Source organism: Sebastes umbrosus, chromosome 14, assembly GCF_015220745.1.
Source record: "Sebastes umbrosus isolate fSebUmb1 chromosome 14, fSebUmb1.pri, whole genome shotgun sequence".
Classification (NCBI taxonomy): domain Eukaryota; kingdom Metazoa; phylum Chordata; class Actinopteri; order Perciformes; family Sebastidae; genus Sebastes; species Sebastes umbrosus.
Genome location: NC_051282.1, coordinates 5,615,754 through 5,631,446, shown reverse-complemented (window position 1 = coordinate 5,631,446; position 15,693 = coordinate 5,615,754). Strand labels below are relative to the sequence as shown.

The following is a 15,693-nucleotide window of genomic DNA, read 5'->3' as shown; positions in this document are numbered from 1 at the left end:
TCAAGTACTGTACTTCAGTACAAATTTGAGGTACTTACTTGAGTATCTATTTTATGCAACTTTATACAACTACACATCTCAGGGGTATATTTTGCAGCTACTTTTTACTCCACTACATCCACTCATCCCCTTACTGTCCATTGAAAACCAGGTATCTCTAGATGTGTTGATGTTGAATGTTTGTGATAAACTGAAGGATGAAGTGTTCCTTAATGTGTTGAGAAATTGCTCCAACTTCTTCAGCTAAATAAACTATTTAAACAATCCTCTTGGATCAGCTGGAAAAAGCATCGTCACAAAGCTGAAAACGGCTGTTTTTCTGACACCATGAAAGATAGAATAGAATTATTATTATAGAATTGACCTATATATATATATACTGTATATATTACTGCACTATGAGTACTTTTGATACAAAGTACACTTTGTTGATAATAATTACATACTTTTACTTTTTCTTATGAATGCAGGACTTTTCTCAGTGTGGACATAAAATGCATATATCCAGGTTCATACTAGTACAGTATTTTGGGTTTGTACTAGAACATCAACAGCTTAAACCCTTTAATAATCTGGCAGCTATTTTGTCTTTCAGAGGTTGTACCGTGCTCAGTTTTCAAGCTGGTGTGAAGATATCATATGGAATGATATGGCGTCATATGAAACTAGAAAACCTAATCCGTTGTTAGCAACCATGTCATGATAGCTTGTCGGGAAGAAAGTTTAATAACGCTATGAAGTTACGCAAAATTTTGTCGATGAAGAAAAGCTGGCATGGCCATTTTCAAAAGGTCCTTTGACCTCTTACCTCCAGATATGTGAATGAAAATGGGTTCTATGGGTACCCACGAGTCTCCCCTTTACAGACATGCCCACTTTATGATAATCACATGCAGTTTTTTGAATGCAGTATAAATGTGTTTTTTTCGCCTATACTAAAAATGGTGTATCTGAATATTTCTGCATACTGGGGTCCCTAAACAGTCTTGAATTACATAAATTGGGTATCACAGTAAATCAGAGACTCTTGTCGATCCAATGAGCTCAACTGTATTCATGTGTGATGATGTTAGTCCCCATAGTAGCCATTTCATTGTAGTGAGATAATTTTTTAAAACTTGACCTCACTGTATAAAATGACCTGTGGTGACCTCTAGGATAATCACAGCCTCATGAAACTTTAAAATCACAAACTACAGACCTAGAGCATTCAGAGGATGGATGGCTTTCCTAGCTAGATTGACAATAAGGGGGTTTCTGAGCAGTTTGCACATCAGAAGCACTCGCCATCCAATTGCCGAAAAATGCAATTCTTGCAGAAATCTCCAAATGTCAAAAGTTTTTGATCCCAAATCACAGCATGGCTTTTTCTATGGTGTTCCTCAAGGTCTTGGTGTCTTAATGTGGTATTTTGGAGGGATTATTGATAATTTTTATCAATTCTCAAGTGGTCAAAAAAATGGTTGAATTTAGCACCAAATCTGTGTAACAAATGTTATCAACCCAAAAATTGTTGCAACAACTTATGAAACATAATAGAGAATTGGAATGGCACATCAGATACTTACATGTATATCATAATGTTCCAAGGCCTTACGCACTTTCACAATTTACTTTAATTAATCAATTAATTCATGTATATTTCTTATTAATGACTAGAACAACTTTACACACAGTGCTGAGCTGCATCTCAAATTAATCTTCAGGTTTCCAGCTTTCAGATGATGTACACCACTTCTATGTGCTTTTTATCTCCCCCTGAACATCTTCTGTCCCACCCCTACCCCTCTAAAAAAACAGAGGGCAGAATGGTAAGGGGTTAATGTCAAAAAACACATTATTTTTCTCATCCTGTCTGTCTGAATATACCTGTATTAACCCTCTGTCTGAAACGCTCCGTTTTAGCGCCTGTCTCTTTAAGACCCCCTCCTGAAAAAGCCCAGTCTGCTCTGATTGCCTTTTGAGAAAAATATGGTTCACCTTTGTAAAGGTAGTTCTCAAGCTGTGGGCGATATATTCTAATGAGCCTGAATGTGACATAGGAAGGGGAGCCACATGTAAATGGCTTGTTGAATCACATGTTTTCTGATCTAGGCAGCCCACAAAAAACTGACTGGGTCGTCTTATTTCACAGTTTGTGGGTTGGTAGGAACTCCAGATACCCAGATGGATGTACACAAGCACTGAAAAAGGGAGTTTTTCATGATATGTCCCCTTTAAGTGCTCATTAACATGGCATTGAGCTATTAAAGGTTAACACTGGAGGGTCAAATAACTGACAGTGTTTATGTTACACACTACTGTGTTGATAATTTACTCTCTTGCAGTGAAAAGACAGCTCTGATTGAGTAAAATTCTACCACCTATTAAAACTGCACAGGTTCACTGAAACTTGACACTATTTGGGTAAATAAATCTCAATGGTGTTCATTTTTACACTTAATTCACTCTTTTGTAGTGTCAAATTACATCCACCAAATTTGTTTTCAATATTGCTTTTTCAAATATACCATTAAGTGAGTAAAAATCACAAGTAATCACAAAAAAATAGATTAACAACTTTATTTTAAGCTCCCATGTCAGGCCAAAATATCAAAACATCTCATAAGAATACAACACTAAAACTGACTGTAGGAGCTAAGTCTATTACTTTAGCTACTGAGGTGATTAGCCCTGGATTGACATGCTTTTAGCTGTTGATGTTACCTTTTGCTGCATGTTGTGCTGAACAAAACCGATCCTCAGGCTGCTCATTGGTTTCGGAATAACAGTCCGTTTATTCGTGATAGTGTAATAAAGAAGAAAGTCCGGTTTCCATAGCAACAAGCAAACAACACAACACGGCAAACAATTCAGCGTCACAGCGGTCAAAAACCCTTTGCCCTTCCGGGCTAAACCCTGACGCCAACAACACACTTCCCTACCTATATACCCATGGCTGGGTCAGGCAATTAACACATTGCCACCCAGTGTTCCTAAAAGTGAATTACGCCACAATCTCAGTATGTGTCAGCATCATTTTTTGGCTCCTACACTGACCTTAGGTCTGCATAAAATGGCAATATGGAACAACATATAAGGAGGAATCCAACGTTCTATACTTCATTTGAACATCAAATGGTTTGAAGTAACACAACTCATCCATGTGCAACACCTTTACAATCCTGTCTGGATGCAGCCTGACCTTAAACGCATGGTAATGGTCATCAAAACACAATGTCTCCATCACTTTTCCACAGAGCAATACACTGTCATCTTTCACAGCAATAGTCTGAATCTTACAAAACACAGGCATCTCAAATGCAACCTCAGTACAGATAATGAAGTCACGGCGGTACTCTGTACCATGATGTTTTATCAACTTGGCAGAAAACACACTGGTAGACAATACAGCTCCAAATTTGTTAGCAATCTCTGGACCTTCTTTAAGCTCACTAAGTGTCACCATCTTTCCTGGACCTAAAGTTAATCTTTCCTGGCTAAAGGACTCCCGATACATTGCCATACAATGTTGGTGTTTTTTGGCTAATGTCTTTGTAATGTTTTTAAAGCTTTTTAATTGTCTCTTGAAGAAATTATGTTTGGCTTCATAACGCATGCACCACATGTGCAGAATTGGGCCGATGTTCCTTATATTACGAGGGTAGTGTAATTTGAAGTGACAGATTGATTGCAGGGAATAACTGCTTGAAGAGCCGATGATGATCAACGATTAAATGTTTCAGATAAATGGTCATGCCTTCTGACAGGACCGGTGAAAATACAATGTTAACAATCTGAAGAAGCAAAAGTAGAAGATGCCAGTACTTATCATCTGTCTGTATTAAATCCCCAAATAGCAAAGGCATATTGCACAATAAGCACCAAGAATGTATGGCAGTCAACTCCAAATCATTACTTCCATCAAACAACTTTACTCTTTGCGAACGGTTTCGCTGCTGATTGTAACCATAGTCAAAAGCATGTATTCTACCATCCAGTTGTTCTGCACTTAGGAAGTTGTCCTTAATGTACTGCAGAACAAGTTTCACTTCAAACTGTGCAACCCCCTCTAAAATATAATGCATTACATCTACAGAAAAGTTGTTGGCTGTGTTGAAATACTGAAGTGAATTCAACAATCAATTGCGTTTCACACCATAGACATGAGGTAGCGTAGGATCTGTTTGTATAGTTTGGCAATGTTGTGTGTGCATCTCGATAGTTCTTAGTACAACTTCTGGATCATCTCTACAGAACACAGTCTGAAAACAATGTTTCTCAAGGAGACAGAAACGACAGCAATATTGAGCCCCAAATGACTCCACAAAGTCAAACCGACTATGCAAACCAAGATTATCCCCAGTGACCGGGGTCTCATTTATAACCGTTGCTTATGCACAAAACGGGGCCTGAAATGTGCGTACGTCACTTCCCACACAACAGTTGTGATCTATAAAAAACAACTTGACGGGAAAATGTGTGCACTGGTACGGAAACTTTGATCCATGAGTACGCACATTATGGAGGCACCGAGGTAGGGGAAACTGGCGACGCAGATGGTGAGGTGGTGAATTGAAGCCAGACTGTAGACATTAATTCAATCAGGAGAGACTCGTATGAATTGAATGGTGATTTATTACAAAGTGCACGAATTATGAATAGTACAGTCTTTGGTGATTTAGACCCGATGTGAAATAATAAGGGGGAAGTGAGGCTGTAGTAGGATGTAGGATTATTCCCCCAAAGAAACAGGGAATAAATGCGTTTATTTATTGCCTGTAAATATGAGGTTAAAACGTGCACGCCTTCTTACCTTACAGTATCTGTGAATTTAAGCAGAATAAAGTTAATTAGATCATAAAAAGAAAATTATAACTCACGTGGTATGAGGTGAAGAAAAACATGATATAGAATATGATAAGAAGTACAGGTGATTGTGGTAACCTAAGAACGGTGCTAGAGTGGGGTCGAGAAAGACCAGTGAAATATAAGGTCGCATGGCAAGTGTAATAAGTGGGAATGATATACATAAGGCACATTAGCCTACTATGAATGATGTCAGATCAGGCTAGTGTAATGTGAGATCTCGTTAGACCATTTAAATTTGAAGGCCAAGAGAACCATGTTGAGATGTAGGTCATACAGATCATGAGAGACGCAGGTCCACGACCATGTTGAGACGCAGGTCCACTGACCATAAGACGTGCAGGTCCACGACCATGTTGAGACGCAGGTCCACTGACCATAAGACGTGCAGGTCCACGACCATGTTGAGACGCAGGTCATACTGACCATGAGAGAATGCAGGTCACGGGCCTGTTGAGATACACACCACAGCAGACTAATGTAATTTGGTGGTCACTGCGGAACAGAGTGATGATTGATGCATGCAGTCACAAGACAATTATAATGCAGGCTTCATAATAAATAGCTCACGTAGAATAAGGTGAAGTGTGAAGTCAAAATGACCGTCATAGCCGTTTTAGTATTAAATACCCATAGCATATTGTGATTAATAAAATAAGTGCAGGTGATGCCAGTGTAACAGTAGTCCTGTGAGAAGATGTAATAGTGGTTGAAGAAAGCATAATAAGAATAAATACACACCACCACCAGTTATATGTATGACTTACCAGAGAATCATGGTTTTAAAGATCTTTGATTTGCGAGGATGGTGTTGACATCAGGCCGAACGTAAGAAGTATAAGCAGACAAAGACCATCGCCCCATTTTTTGTAGTGTTGTTGAAGCAATGCCTTGGTTTGCAGCAGATGTTGCTGCCCCTATTCTAAAAGAATGCCCTGAATAATGCTGAGTGGATAATTTGGCTTTGGTGATGATTATCTCAAAATGATAAATGAACCAAGATTTAGACATAGGAAGATTATCAGGTGTGAGAAATAAAGGAGAGGTAGAACTAGTACTTGGTCTAAGTTGCATGTATTTAATCATGGATTTAAAGGGGCAAAACTGAGAGACTAGGCGAGCCACGAATACTGAACCTGCACCTCCACTTTTGGAGTGCTTAAGAAGTAAGCTATAATGACTTGGGTGAAAGGCCAGGTCCGAAAATGTTATATCTCTATTAGGGTCGAACATTTTTGAGGCTGTTGTAAATTCGCCACATCTGAAAAATGCATAAAAGGCTAACAGGAAAATGGTATCGAGTAGAGCATCGATGTAAGGGGAGAAAACTCCGGATCTGAGTACTGACAGCATCTTGTGCAATATAGAAAGTGTAATGGGCCGTCTATGGTCGGGAACTGGAGGAGAAGCTTTAGAAATACCTTTAAGAAGTAATTTCATAGCTGAATTAGAAAATAGACTAGGAAAAGAGGGATCATAACATCTAATGTTAAACTGAATACCGGCAAGCAAACCGCGAGTATACTGAGGTTTGAATTTACGAACATCAACGCAGTAGCAAATGAAAGCACACACAGTATTTATGAACACTGGTTTTAGTGGCATGCCGACAGAAACACAAAACAAAGCAAAAGTATTCCAGGCAAAATCGTATGTCTTTAAAGTGGAAACAGCTAAACCCTTCCTCATATATGTTTGAACTGACGTCATATATTTAGACACGTTGCTCTGATTTAGAAGAGAGCAAGAGCTTGGAGAGGGGGTACTGATACTGGTACTGGGTTGGCGTCTGGGCAGATGCTCCCGAAATTCTGAAATTTGAAGCGGGATAGCGAATCAGCTAGTGAATTGAAATGATCGGGCACGTGACGGGCTGTGATGATGAAGTTGTAAATGACGGAGGACCACGTGATGCTTCTCATGAAAGGCATGATATCTTTAGAGGAGGAGCGCCCTCTATTGATGATGCCGACAACTGCAATATTGTCACACAAAACGGTGATGCGTTTGCGTTTCCAGTGCTGGCCCCAGACATGACAAGCTACAGCGACTGGATAAATCTCATAAAGCGCTGAGGACGAATCGAGCTTGGAAAAGGAGGGAGGCCAGTGGTTTGCGAACCACTCACCTTGATAGAACCCCCCAAAACCCATGGATGGAGCTGCGTCCGTGAAGTAGTTAAGTGCATCGGAGGAGTGCACCAGCTCATCATAAAAGAATGTTACGCAATTCCAGTGATCGAGCAGCAGAGACCAAAACTGCAGGCCAGAGCGGCACCCTTCATCTAGGGAGATGAGATCATGTAGTTGAGGCACGGAATGCGCCATGTCTAAAAGTCTGGAGATGAAAAAGCGCCCTTGTGGGATGACGCGCATGGCGAAGTTGAGATGGCCGAGGAGGGAGAGTAACTGCTGCTTAGTTATGTTTTCGGACACGCAAAAAGACTTTGTGATGTCTCGGATGCGCTGCAGTTTTTCGATAGGGAGGGACGCTTTCATCTCGATGGAATCAAGAGTGATGCCCAGGAACTCCAGACGTGTGTCTGTGTTTCCCGGGCCCAACAGCCAATGGCAAGGCCGCAACTTAAAATACCAGTTAGATTTAACAATGAATGTTTTTGCTTAGAGCCGACAACGCCACCTAGGAAATACTTAGAGCCTAGGACTCTGATAAATTCAGGTTCTTTTAAAATCAGGTGAGCAGAGTTAAAAACCAGGCAGAAGTCTAAGTCAAATTAAAACCAGATTCATTGCAATTAAAATAACATGGGTCTAAAATGAATTAATTAATCTAATAGCTAAAAGGAATAAAATGCTACTAGCAGCAAGGTTAAAACCCTATAAAAAGTCCAGTCCAATCCAGTGATCCAGTCCAGTCCAATCCGGCTCTTTAATCCAGTGCAGTCCACTCTAGTCCAATCCAGCGATCCTCCCATGTCCGCGTCTTAGCTCCTCCCGTACTCCTACTAGCCGTCTGCCCGTCTCGGCCGTCTCTCCAGCACTGTCCGAAACTGTGAAATAACAGAGACCAGGGCCAGTAGTGTGTTCTCCACTACTTGGCTATCACAACTCCAGCTAAAAGCTATCCTGGCCTATTTCAGTGTGTCCGCCACGTAAATGTACCAAAGGGTACTTACGTTTTCTGAGTGAATCTGCGTTGGCGGACACGGTCTGTTGCATGTAGTCTCACAGGAACTCTCAAGTCACTGGGCTGGTAGGTAGTAGTCAGGAGAGCTGTTCTGCTGCACCGCTGTCCCTGGACTGTCTCTGACTGAAGATCCCCTCCTGCTGTGAGCCGCTCTCTCCTTTTGTGTCCTCTCCACCTGTGCTGCATCCTGCTAATTGCAGGCCCTCCGCCACACCTGTCGCTCCTCTCCTAATCAGTCTCTTTGATTGGGGGTGTGGCTGTCCACGGGTCTAGTTCATGACATCTTAAAAACACTTCAATCTACATATTAAAAGCAACCCAAACAACCAACATGCAGGGATAAAACATACAAAACCGAATAAAAACCATAAAACATGCAAAATAGAATAAAAACAACCATAAAACATAAATCATGCACGAGTCATTTTTGACCCTGTCACATCTGGACCAGTGGTTTTCTCCTCTGACAGGAGAATGCCGAGGGAGCTGAAACATTGTTTAAATTTTGGCAGAGAGCCGTATTTGTCGTGCCCTTTAACTCTGTTTAGCAAAATCCAGCAAAGTGCTTCGGAGACTTGGTTGAATATGAATGGGCTGCTCCTGCAACCAAACGTCAAACGCACTGCAAAATAGAATTTAGAGTTCCACCTGATGCCGAAAAGATGCCACTGAGAAGGGTGGATTGGAACTATTTTAAATGCATCTGTGATATCAGCTTTGGAGAGCTGTGCGCCTTGACGAGCTTTAATAGCTTAATGGCGTTATCGACGGAAGCATGATGAAGGGATAATAGCTCGGGTGGAATGAGGCTGTTAATGCTTGGATGTCGGCCGGAGCGAGGTGCGGACAGATCGAAAATTTGTCGATCGGGAAAGAAAGTTAATCTTTTCTTTCCCGAATATTTACTGGTGGCTATGCCTAATGGATTTGTGCGGAATACTGGGAAAGGAGAGGACTTGAATGGGCCGATTACGTATTTTTTAGTTACCTCTTTCTCGAGCAGCTGAGAAGCTGTATTTGCGTCATTTAACGCGGACTGCAAGTTTTTTGCTACGTAAGTGATAGTTGGAGATGTAAGGACCCCGACCCGAAAACCTTGAGACAGACCCGTGAGGAGATGGTCTACGAACACAGAGTTAGGATGCGAAGACAGCTCTGATGCAAGTGACTGTACATTTATTGGTGTGGAGGGATGCTGGGTTTGAATGTCTTTGAACCACGTCGGTTCCACTGATTTGGAGGAAGCCTGGGTCGAATGCGCCGGGGGCAGACTGACCAGGGCTGAGCATCCTTGCAGCTGCTGCAGACGTGAAGATATTTACAATTTGGGAATGTACAGACATTTTCATTGAAATTATTGCAGATTTGTGAGTTGTTGAAATATTGCACCTCGCGGCCAGCGGAGTCAATAGGCTTGATCTTCTCACGCTGGAGGGGGAACTGCTGAGGTTGAAACGGTACTGTGGGACAAAGGGGGATGTGTGTCCTGTATCCCCGCACGTTATGCAAGAAATGACTTGAGCTCCGCCAGCGATTATCACCATTAGCTCTGTGTCCAAAACGGACCAGTCCATGCGGCTGTTAGACTGAGCGATGTAGAGCGCCGCTTTGCTGGAGAATGCTTTGTGATACTAAAAGAAGAGGTTTCTCCCGTATTTCAGATGGAGGTCGCCAATCAGTGTCAGATACGCGTCTAATTCACGTCTCCTCTCAGGGTAGACGGAGCATATGACGTCGCGGTATACGCTGAAAGCTACCAGGAACTGCCCGATAGTCAGGTCTCTGTTTAACCGGGGGTCTGAGGCTTTTAATACCGCCGATACACAGGTTCCGATGGCTACTTTTTTATCACACTACGGAGATGACAGCAGAACACTGACTAAGTTGATGTCTTTTCCTTGAAGGATTTTGGATCTTAGACGTGAGGAAATGTTTGCTGCCAAAGGAATGTATGGCCTACCTAGTGGAGGAACTTGGACGGCAGATGCCAAGGAATGTTGGACTGGAACATTGGAAGTGGATGGTTGGCTGAGCAGGAGCGTATGTTGCAGCATGGCGGCCTGAGCGGCATCGAAGGTTGCTGAAGATGCGGCGGTGGCTGATGCATGTTCCAGGGATTGTAGCCGTGCGTCGATGGTGTGAATGGAGTTAGCCAAGGATTGCAGGGTGGAGATCAGAGTGATGTCTGTGTTCGAGGGGCCTGGAATGGCCGCTGGAGAAGGATTTCGAACTGTTGGATTTCTTTTCTTTGCCTGAGGGGCTTGTGAAGGGCCTGATTTTTTTGGCCCTTTTACGCCCTTGAGCCAGTGCCTTTGTTGGATTAGATGGAGCCGCTGGGTCGAGACTTGGAGAAGGGGACTGCTCACCCGGATTTCGGCTGACTACGTGCGTCGCCAGCTCTCGTAGCTGGGACACGGGCAGACCTGGAGCAGGAACGATGCCGTGATCATGGAGCAGACTCGTGAGGGCTTCTGGATTGTTGGCTGGGGATGCGCAGCGCATAGCCATGCGAGTGCTCCTTCGCCGCCCGTCCGATGTTGTGGGAGCAGGCTCCAGTGGAACATTAGCGCCGAGGTCTGGCTCATCTTGAAATGGATCGAGGTCGGAATCCGCCATCAGCTTGAGAACCAACAGCAGGAAGCTAACGCAGGTAAGGATGATTTTTCCCATTCGCATTCGCATCCGTTAGTGCTGAATGCTGACACTGAAAACAGCATAGAGGAGAACGGTTTTTAAACTTTTGACAGCAGCATGTGATTGGTTTAGGGAGATATGGCAAGATCTGATTGGTCGCTGAAAAGAGAGACGCCCAAATCAGCTGACATAGTAATAGCCCATGAGAGAGAGACCCAGAATGAATGAGAATGAATGAGCTTGCACCCCTAGTCTTCCTGACTGAATTTACGCATAAGCTTCATATGTCATTATACGTATAATGATGCCTCTCACACATTTAACTTCTTTTCATACTTATATCCACTTTATCATAAACATTTAAAGCAGCAGTGCTATCTGTGCTAGTGATCCATAATTATTCCATAAGCACCTTACAAATGTAAAAGATCAATTCAAATTCCGCTCAATATCTCATCAGCGCTGTCTCACCATCACGTTCCCTCCACCTTCGGGGTGCAGAGGAGATCGGACCGGAGTACCGACACTGGCAGTCAGCTGTGGAGCAGCTGTTGAAATCATCATCATCGGTTGTAGAAATCCAAGATTATATCAAATAGCATTAAAGAATGGCAGAACAGAGCGCCAATAGTTTTAATAATATCTTCTAATAGTGTGCAGATATCACCAAGTACCATATTATTTTTCATAAAGTTGTTGTGTAAAATCGTTGCAGTGAACAAGAAATGACTTATTCATTTATTTATGGTTTTGTTAGGTTTAAGTTTTGTTTTGGACCCCAGAAGCAGAGACGGACTCAGGTAAGTAACAAATGAAAACAGAGTTTATTTTCCAACCAGGAAAAACAAAAATGCAGGCAGGGTGGCAGGGAGCTGGCAGGCTCGTGGCGAGGCGAGAATGAACACGAGGCTGGAGCACATGGAATCTCACAGCCACCAGAGAACACGGAAGCAGAGCAGCAACAAGGCACCAAGGAATCACGATAAGTAATACGATCAAAAACACTAGGAAAAATAGTAGACTTGAAAAAACACTAGAGAAGGTACTCAGAGCAACTACCGAACGAGACGTGATTATCTGGCAGAGTAGTGAAGTTCAGACCAGGCTTTTATGGAGGGGTTGATTATCTCAGTGAAAACCTGGTGTGCCTCGTTGCTGCACTGGGAGGAGCCAGCCACACCCTCGCCACACACATGCCCTGCCAGGAGAAAAAGAGAGAGACAGGAAAGGGAAAACAAACACCAACAACACAACAACAAAACCAAAACCAACAGGATCGTAACAGTACCCCCCTCCCTCACCCCCCCCCCCCCACCTCCTCCTCAATGGACGCCTCTGAGGAGATCTGGGTCCAAGATAAGGGAACGAGAAATCCATGACCGTTCCTCTGGATCATAACCCTCCCAATCGACCAGATACTGAAAACCTCGACCTCGTCTCCGAACATCCAACAACTGCCTCACGGTGAAAGCAGGGTCATCATCAATGATACGGGGGGTGGAGGGGGTTTGGCCGGAGGGCACAGAGGGCTGGAGGAAACTGGCTTAAGCAGTGACACGTGAAAAGATGGGTGGACCTTCAAAGCAGGAGGCAGCTTAAGTCTCACTACACTGGGATTAATGATGCGGTCAATTCCGTAAGGGCCAATGTACCTGGGTGCCAGTTTCCGGGAGTCAACTTGAAGAGGGAGATCACGGGAGGAGAGCCAGACCTTCTGGCCCGGCTGGTATTCTGGCAGCCAGTCTCTGATTCCGAGCCGCGGTGCAGTTGAGGGCTTCCCGGGCTTCGTGCCAGACTCGGCGGGCACACCGAAGACGTCCCTGCAACGACGGAACTGCCACGTCCGTCTCCTGGGCTGGGAAGAGTGGGGGTTGGAAGCCATTAGAGGCCAGAAATGGAGACATACCTGTTATGTTCTGGTTAAACAAAACATGGACCCAAAAGCAGCACACACTAGTCAAGTTGAAACAATATAAGAATTTATTAATAATATTAAATTTGAACGGTGGACAGGGCTGGGTTTCTCAAGTCCAACGTGGCTGGGATTAAGACTGAAAGTCTTAAAGGGAGCGAGGAGCATGGGGAATGGGGTTCCAATGATCCTCCAGATGGTGATTCCAGTCCACTTGTGATCCGAGGAGAAGCAATGATGTTGGAGAGTGAGCAGGTAGGTACAGCAGGAAGTGGAGGCAGCTGGCAGGTAAGTATACCACTAGGACAAAATGGACAGAAACTGGATGAGCACAAAAAGGTACAAAAGTGAGCAAAGACAAAGTCAAAAAACTAACGAGCAATGTAAGAGAGCCTGAATGCGTACTATCACTGTGGCAACGAAAACGATCTGGCGATGAATTGCAGGAAGACCAGGGTTGATATACTGCAGAGTGTGTCTTGATTGATTGATTGGTGCCAGCTGCTCCAGCAACCACCGCCCAGGAGAGGGAGGAGGAGATGGCCACACCTCCTTACCGACAGACAGACCAGACTGACAGGGTAAAACACACAGGAGACAAAAGGACAGGGAAACAGAGGAAACACAGGGAAACTACTAGACTGCCCAGGTGATAACATGACAATACCAGTGGCAGAGCAAACCAGGGAGTTGCGGGCATATTCCACCCAGAGGAGGTGGGTGGACCAGGAGGCCGGATGACGAGTGGTGACACAACGAAGGGCTGGCTCCAGGTCCTGATTTGCCCCCTCCGTCTGTCCGTTGGTCTGTGGGTGGTAGCCTGATGACAAGCTGGCGGATGCCCCCAATGCCTGGCAAAAAGCTCTCCACACCTGGGAGAACTGCGGACCTCTGTTTGAAACAATGTCCTGAGGAATCCCATGTAATCTGAACATATGATGAGTGAGCAGAGTAGCAGTCTCTAAGGCAGAAGGTAATTTTGGCAGCTGAATGAAATGCACAGCCTTGGAAAATTGGTCAACTATAGTCAAAATAGTGGTATTACCTTCAGATGGGGGCAGGCCCGTGACAAAATCCACAGCGATGTGAAACCAAGGCCGTTGTGGAATGGGAAGGGGCCGAAGAAGACCAGTGGGGGCACGGTGAGACGCTTTACTGCGGGCGCAGACGGAGCAGGCGGAGACGTATTCCTTGGTGTCCGCAGACATGGAGGGCCACCAGAAGCGCTGCTGAAGCAGGGTCAAGGTCCTATGAAAACCTGGATGGCATGCCACCTTGGAAGCGTGTCCCCACTGGAGCACTGGAGATCTGACGAACGGAGGCACGAACAGTCGGTCCGATGGACACCCCTCAGGAGCCAGATGCTGCTCTTTGGCCTCCTGGACCACCCTTTCAATCTCCCACCTGGCTGCTCCTACCACGCAGGAAGATGGTAGGATGGTTTCCTCCACACTAACCAAAACCGGAGGGGCGAACAGACGTGACAGGGCATCGGGTTTAACATTTCTGGAGCCTGGCCGGTAGGTAAGAGTGAAGTTAAACCGGCCCAGGAACAGCGCCCACCGAGCCCGGCAGGAGTTGAGCATATGGGCAGAACGAAGGTAAGACAGGTTCTTATGATCAGTCCAAACAACAAATGGATGAGAGGTACCCTCAAGCCAGTGTCTCCATTCTTGAAGGGCCAAAACCACTGCTAGCAGGTCACGGTTCCCCACATCATAATTCTTCTCCGCCGGGGTAAGCAGTCTTTGCAGCACCGAGCTGACGTGCTGGACAGATTCCTGAGGTGTGCATGAGAAAATCAAAATGTCATCCAAATACACAAACACAAACCTGTTGAGCATGTCACGTAAAACATAATTTATGAGTGCCTGGAAAACAGCAGGAGCATTAGTCAGCCCGAAAGGCATAACAAGGTACTCAAAATGACCCAAAGGTGTGTTAAATGCTGTCTTCCACTCGTCCCCCTCTCTTACTCTCACCAAGTGATAGGCGTTGCGAAGGTTTAACTTCGAAAAGATGGTAGCTTGGTGGAGGGGGCCGAAAGCAGAGTCAATAAGTGGCAGCGGATACTTATTATATATATATATATACTTATTAGGTCATGATACTCGGAGGGAACAGAGTTGATATCTACTGGTCTAGATGGAACTGGTGTGGTGTAGACAACGGTAGGAATGGCGGAGTGTAAGCAGTGTGAATGACAAAATAAACTCTAATTAGTAATGGATGAGGTGAACCAGTCTATGTGTGGGTTGTGGAGCTTAAGCCAGGGGAGACCTAACACTAGCGGTGAAGTGGGTGATGAAATGATGTAAAGTGAGATAGTCTGTGAAAATGGAGCAGTGCGATGAGTGACATGGGCTAGCAGTTCTCCGTCGAGGGCAAACACGTCCTTAGGCTCAGGAAGAAGCTCAGAGGGAAGACCGGACTGCGAAACAAAGTCAAAGTCAACAAAATTGTCATCAGCACCAGAATCCACCAAAATTTGGATCGGAAAAGAATTCCGTGACCAGGAAACAGTACCTTTAAGCTGAATGCGACTTGAGGAGGGGGAAACAGCAGATGTTTGGCTCACCGGCGCCCCTCCCGTGGCTGATGAACCTGCTCTTTTGGTAGAGCAGGGCAGCGAGCGATGATGTGACCATCTTGACTACAATAAATGCAGCGCCTCTGGCGAAAACGACGTTGTCGTTCCGTAGGTGTAAGCCTCATCCTTCCCAACTGCATGGGTGTCTCGGAATAGGAGGGTACTGAGGCCGACGGCGGGGAGAAACTGGAGGAAGGCGGCTGAAGAGTCTCAGATGGTGCCGGCTGTCGAGAGGGCTTGGGCTGAGTGAGGGGAACAGTGACACTCTGCCTGACTGCTCTCTCCCTGCGCCTCTCACGAAGGCGGTTATCTAAACGAATAGCCATAGAAATTAAATCCTCTAGAGTGGAGGTCTCATCTCTAGCAGCTCCTGAAATCCTGACCAGAGTGGATATGAAAGGCTCACGGGAGATGGAGTTGGAGCGTAGACCGGAGTCAACGTCGTGGTAAGATGAGTAGACACCTGGTCCAGGCGGCCGCCGAGCTGATTCACACTGGTGGTAAGGTTGTGAAGTGTGTCCATAATGTCTTGGAGGGCTTTGTCATGCATCCCAACAAGAGC

At 44.9% G+C, this 15,693-nt stretch overlaps 1 protein-coding gene and 1 long non-coding RNA gene across 2 annotated transcripts; both read right to left on the bottom strand.

Annotated features, from left to right (window-relative positions):
* Positions 1 to 6,581: 6,581 nt before the first annotated feature.
* LOC119501251 lies at positions 6,582 to 7,385 on the bottom strand (the record flags this gene model as incomplete). The annotated part of the gene is made up of 1 exon (XM_037791497.1): positions 6,582 to 7,385. A coding segment is annotated over one exon (804 nt), but the record flags the coding sequence as incomplete, so codon positions are not given.
* A 193-nt stretch (positions 7,386 to 7,578) lies between these two features.
* Positions 7,579 to 8,431, bottom strand: LOC119501147. The gene is made up of 2 exons (XR_005209769.1): positions 7,985 to 8,431; positions 7,579 to 7,858 (listed from the first exon to the last, which is right to left on the bottom strand). It is a non-coding gene; the product is annotated as an uncharacterized LOC119501147 (long non-coding RNA).
* Between the last annotated feature and the right edge of the window lie 7,262 nt (positions 8,432 to 15,693).